General features: G+C 58.6%; 1 protein-coding gene across 1 annotated transcript in view; it reads left to right on the top strand.

Annotated features, from left to right (window-relative positions):
• NCOR2 (nuclear receptor corepressor 2) overlaps positions 1-2,223 on the top strand; it is a 237,784-nt gene extending 235,561 nt beyond the window's left edge. The window contains exon 52 of the mRNA XM_031948456.1: positions 798-2,223. Within this exon, the coding sequence (XP_031804316.1) occupies positions 798-973 (176 nt within the window). The 3' untranslated portion in view covers positions 974-2,223. The remainder of the gene's footprint in view (positions 1-797) is intronic.
• Positions 2,224-6,060: the final 3,837 nt, after the last annotated feature.

Here is a 6,060-nt window from a genome sequence, read left to right on the forward strand (position 1 = left end):
CCGGTACACCCGGCTGCTGGAGGGGAGTGGGGCTGCTCTCAGCTCTGTCACGAGATTCCCAACCACAAGACTGCCCCTGGAGGATCCTGGGAAACCCAGGAGCAGTCTTAAGGCCCAGACAGAGCTCACTGGCCCCCGAGAGGTAGAACGGGCGCTTGGTGGGCTCCCCACCGCCATGGGCCCTGCCCTGACCGGGAGCACTCCCGGAGAAGGTGAGTCACGGTGTCCCCCATTTCTGCAGCGCAGAAGGACTGGCCACCTTTGCAGAAGGGAGGTCCCGGCATCTCGGAGCTAGGGCCAGGCCCCCCATTTTACAGATGAGGAAACTGAGGCAGGAGGTGCCGTGTTCATCGCCGGCCTGTGGCCTGAGGCTTCCTGGCCAGTGGCTAGCTTGGGGCTGGCCTGTTTTTTAGGCCATTGAGGTTAAGGGAGTCTCCTGGGAGGGTCTGAGCGGGACTCGTGTCCGGGGCCAGCACTGTCCCCTGCACTGACCCAGAGTCTCCGGAGACCCGCTCTCCACTGCCTGGGTGCAGCTGCAGTCCCTGGGCCGGGACCCTGAGAGATGGGCACGGGGCAGGGGCCTCGGAGTCCTCCCGGGGGAGAGGCCTGACGCCTTCCTCCCCAGCGGTGCGAGCGAGCATGGAGGGGAGGTCGGGAGGCGAGAAGGCTCGTCCTCGCTGAGGGTCTATCTGTGTTCCCCTCCTTCCCTGCCAGTCCCCCTCCCCCCTGTCTGACCTCTTCTCCCCTCACCTGCCTGTACGTCTCTGTTCCCTGTGCCCCGGCCCCCTCCCCTCCAGGTTCCACGCCGTTCCCCTACAACCCGCTCATCATGAGGCTCCCGACAAACGTCATCACCCCCTCGCCCCCCACAGCCATTCCACAAGGGAACTCGAGCGGGCAGCACCACGCCTGGGACGAGGAGCCCAAGCCCCTGCTCTGTTCACAGTACGAGACCCTCTCAGACAGCGAGTGAAGTGGGAGGAGGGGGGACGGATGGCGGAGGAGGCTCGCCGCGGCGCAAGGCCAGGATGGAGACGGCGACAGCCAACGGACCCAGTGGCGTTGAGAATGAAGCTTGTGGAGCGCCTTCCTCTCCTCCCCTACCCCGGGTCCCCCGAGGCTACGGGAAGGGGTGCCCAGAGTCTGTCTGCACCTGTCCACCTGGCAGTCCCGTGTCCTCTTCGGCCCGAAGCCTTAACAAATCCCCCTTGCCGTGAGGGCAGAAACCCCGGCCGGCGCGGGTAGTGGCTCCCCGCTCCCGGCTGCGTGCAGGGGTCTCTCCCCTCTGCCCCCTGCTGTGCTCAGCATCTGTCCAGTCCCATGGGAGATCACCAACCCATCAAACGAATTGACTTTCTCAGGGGAACAATACCACCTGGTGCTCCACGCCTCCTCTCCAGACTGGGGAGGGGCAGGGAAGCAGGGAAGGCTCGACATCTCTGTGAGGATGTGGGGGGCGGGGCGTGGGGGGGGGGCGGGAGGGTGTCCCGGATGGGACAGACACCCGCGGGCTGTGCCAGCCGAGGAGCGGCCCAGGATCCGGGACTGGAAGCGGGACGGCCATTTGTTTCCCTATTGCCGCCTTGTAGCTCCCTGCTTTCCCAGTGCCAGCCAGCAAACCAGCTCCGTCTATTCCCACCCCCACCCCACCCACCCCCAAAACGATTTCCTCCCAGTCTGGGACAAAACGCCGGCTCCGCCCCTCCCTTGTGGCATCCAGAACCAAAGTTCAGTCCACGCCAGCTCGCCCGCCGCTCCTGGATCCTCCCAGAGCCCCCGCCATCGCCGCTTCGAGATCCCATCCGCGGCTCTGGGACCCCGGCCCTCCTTCATGCTCTCCCCCTCTGGATCTAATGACGATCGCCTTCGCTAAATCAAACTCAGCCTCGGGAAGCCCGATGCCAAAATGCAGGTCGTGGGGGGCAGCCGGCGGGCAGGGGAGGACGGATCGCCGGCCTGTGGGTGCCAGCCGGCCCCGGAGGACGGGAACGTTGCGGGCGAGCCGCCGCCGCCCTGCCGAGAGTAGACTGATTTTCGGACATCGTTGCTGAAACGGTGGGAAGGAAAGGCAGTTGTAAATGATGTATTGGTCTACAGGGTATATTTTTGATACCTTCAGTGAATTATTTCAGATGTTTTACGTGAGGAATGACTAAACAGTATTACAGGCTGCTTTCGGTCTCTGCTTTTACTGCAAAAAAAAAAAAAAAAAAAAAAAAAAAATGGAAAAAAAAAAGGCGTCTGCAGGCTTAACCCATCGTCCCATGAGTGGTGTTTCCGTGGGCACGTGGCCCGGCCATGCCCTCGGTCAGAAGGCGCTTCCTTCCAGGCAGGGCACCAGTGTTGTTCTCCATTAAAAAGAAAGCCAATCCCATTCTAGTGAGAGGTTCACTCGGCCTCAGGGCTCCCCGGCTCCAGGGGGCTTCCCGGCTGGGCTGGCGGGGGGAGGGCCAGGGGGCTGTTCCAAGGGGGAGGCGAGACTCCCCCACACTCACAAGACACGTGAACCAGTTCTGTTGTATTTCCATGTGTGATGACATCTTTTTTTTACATTTTTTTTCATTCCATAATATATCAGACGTTGGATCACATCTGCCCGTTAACGTTTGTCAAAGGACTCCAATGCTTTGCGCTGGAAAAAAGGGGGGAAACAACAAGGAAGGGAGTGAGGTTTGGGGGGGACGGAGGGAGGCTTCTGCCGGCGAGCCAGAGCCAGGCCACGATAGGAACACTGTTTTCTGAAATCATCCCTCCGCGTCCAGTCTCAGAGCCACCTAAAGGTCGTGTTTTTTGGGTTTTTTGGTTTTGTTTTTTCTTTTCCAGCATCCAGATATTTTCCACGGTTTGCCATGGTCTTAAATGTCCTTTTTCATTGCATAGCTTCCCCCCTCCCCAAAATGCACAAAACATTCTCACTTTACTTCAGCTCACTAAGGGCCAGGTTCTGGGCAAGGGACTGGACAGGGTAAAGATAAAAAACCCCAAAGCCCCATCCTCAGGGGGCTTACGTTCTCCTGGGGAACACGCGGGAATGTTTGGGGCTTCTGGCGAGAGGGAGAACCACTCCCTCTGTAAGAGAGCTTCAAACGGGGCTTGGAGCCGGGACCCCTGCTGCTGCTGCTGCTGCTGCTAAGTCCTCAGTTTCCCCAATCTTTAAAGGAGAGAGTCGAACTAAACAATTATGAAGAAATTTACAAAGTACTTTCCAAATTCCCCGTTTGGTCCCCACTACAATCCTCGGTGGTGGGTGCACTTGTTGTGTCCATTTTACAAATGAGGAAACTGAGCCCGACACCACACAGCTAGTTATTATCTGGACTGTTCCAACTCCAGACCCGGCGCCCCATCCGGCTCCCTCCTGGGGCTCCCCAACAGGTGCCCAGCATTCAGACTTTGTCCCTAGGGGGCAGAGCCCCCACCTCAGGACCGCTTGATGGCGTTATGCAAGGTGGCCCCGGGCCCGCCTGCCGCTGCCCCCGACATCCATCTGCTCACAAATGGCCACTCAGCATTTCCCAGGCCCCACATGGACAGAAACGAGCCACGGGGATCTCGCTCTCCCTGCTGAGCGAAGAGGGAGATGTGCTCCCTCAGAGACGCCCGCCCCTCCAGGCCTGACGGCACGGGAGTTTGGCCTGCTGGCCGGACACCGGAGCGGGCCCCGGGCCGAAGCATCGGTCTCTGCGGGTCACCCCCACCCCCCAGTCCTGTGCCCTGGGAAGGGAGCGGGCAGCCCAGAAAAACCATCCCACACCCGAAATCCGTCCCTGTCCGGCCCTCTCCCCCCCCCCCCCAGTGGGGGCGTGACATCGTCACGTGGACATGACACATGATCTCACATTAAGTGCCTGCTGTATACCGGGTGCTGTGCTGGGCGCCGGAGGCACAAAAGGGGGTAAAACACAGTCCCTGCCCTCAAGGAGCTTCCAATTTAATGGCGGGTGGGGGTCAGAGAAGCAATAGACAAGATAAAGGAGAGAGGGGAGGCCCTGGGCCTGCCAAAGGTGAGGTCTTCGTTTGGATTTGGAAGAAGGCAGAGATGGGGGATTGTCACTTCTCCTCCAGCTTATTTTACAGACCAGGAGAACAGGTCACAGCCGGATGCGGCTGAAGGCGGATTCGAACTCAGGACCTTGATTCCAAGCCCATGTTGTATCCACTATGGCGCCATCTAGCGGCCATAGAGGGATTTGGCCGAAAGGAGACAAACTCTCAAGTGACTCCCTGGCGGGGAGTGGGGCATAAAAGGGCAACGCGGTGCCGGGTGTGGGGCCGCGGGCCTAGAAGCAGGCACCGCGCACCAGGATTCGGGGGGGGGGGGGGGATTTATGTCCCTGCCGCCTGCAGGCGGAACGCTCGGGGCTTGATAAGCCTCTCGGGATCCCCCGAGTCCCTGCGATCCCCAGCTCACAGGTGAGAAGGCGGGGGCGGCCGGAGGTTCGGTGACTGCCCAGGGCCCCCCGGCCCGTCTGACAGACTGGGCCCGAGCTCGGGCCGCCGCGCGGCCTGGCCGTCCGGACGCTGGCTGCCCCAGCGCGGGAAGCGGCCACGGATGGTCCCTGGTGGCCGGGGGCACGGCGGGGGGAGCGGGCAGTCTGATGGGAGTCGGGGGTGAAGTGAGCTCCGCTTTGAAAACGTTGGATGGAAAAATGTCTTCAGGACGGGAACAAGGTGCACAAAGTGGGGACCTGGGCCCTAACCCTCGGCTCCGCGCCCCTGGTCAGAGATGTTGGGACTCTTCCTCGGCTCGAGGTCAGAGTCGGTGACCTCTGGGGTCAGAGGTCAGCAGCACAGGACGCGCCCAGAGGACACTGTTGGAGCAGGCTTATTTTTTATTTTATTTTATTATTATTATTATTTTTTTTACAAATGTAGTCTCCACATTCTGTTTTCCTATCACTCTGTGATCAAATCCTGTGTGGTCAGTGTCAGCTCAGCCTTTGGTGAACAACAGGGACCACATGAGGGAGGGGCTACAAGCTTCAAACTTTGTCAAGAGCACACAGACAAGGTGTCCCTGTGTCCCCCTACCCTTTTCCTCTGCACTCTCTCTTCCTCCTTTTCTCTCTCTCTCTGTCTCTCACTATCTTTGTCTCTCTCTGTGTCTCTCTGTATCTCTCTGTGTCTCTCTTTCTGTCTCTGTCTCTCTGTCTCTCACTCTCTTTGCCTGTCTCTCAGTTTCTCTGTCTCTTACTGTCTCTTTGTCTCTGTCTCTCTGTCTCTCACTATCTTTGTCTCTCTCTCTGTCTCTGCCTCTCACTGTCTCTGTCTCTTTCTCTGTCTCTTACTGTCTCTTTGTCTCTCTGTCTCTGTCTCTCACTGTCTCTGTCTCTGTCTCTCACTGTCTCTTTGTCTGTCTCTGAGTTCTCTGTCTCTTTGTCTCACTGTCTCTGTCTCTCAGTTTCTCTGTTTCTTACTGTCTCTTTGTCTCTCTCTCTCTCTGTCTCTGTCTCTCACTGTCTTTGTGTCTCTGTCTCTCTCTGTGTCTCTGTCTCTCTCTCTCTCTCTCTCTCTCTCTCCACACACACACACACAAATAGTCACCAGGGCAGGGCTCCACGCTCACACCACTTCAGGAAAGGCGCTCGGAGCTTTCTCCGGGCCACAAGTTCTAAGAGGAGACCATCCGGGGGGCTTGGGCCCTGCTGGCTGTTACGATGTCCACACAGGCCCAGGTCTTTCCCCCCCCCCACAATGAGTTCCCCCGGATGGCCCCTGAGGTCCCTCCCACTTCTCAGCTTCTGATTCACTCCTCCCAAGATGGGCTTCAGCTGGGCCTCCAAGCTCCAGAACGATCCTTAATTTCTGGAAAGGTGGCCTGGCTCAGCCAGTGGGATGCTGGATTTTGGAGCCAGCGATAAATCCTAGGTTCAAATTCTACCTCATACATTAACTAGCTGCGTGATGTTAGGCAGGCCACAGTCTGCCTCAGTTTCCTCATCTGTAAAACGAGGCGATTGGCCCATTCCGCTCTGATCGACAATCCCACTTCTCACAGCAGCACATTTTTCCCCTTTGGCAAACTCTGTTCCCTGAAGCCCCAGGGGCTGGCCTAGAATC

This window comes from Sarcophilus harrisii, chromosome 1, assembly GCF_902635505.1.
Source record: "Sarcophilus harrisii chromosome 1, mSarHar1.11, whole genome shotgun sequence".
Classification (NCBI taxonomy): Eukaryota; Metazoa; Chordata; class Mammalia; order Dasyuromorphia; family Dasyuridae; genus Sarcophilus; species Sarcophilus harrisii.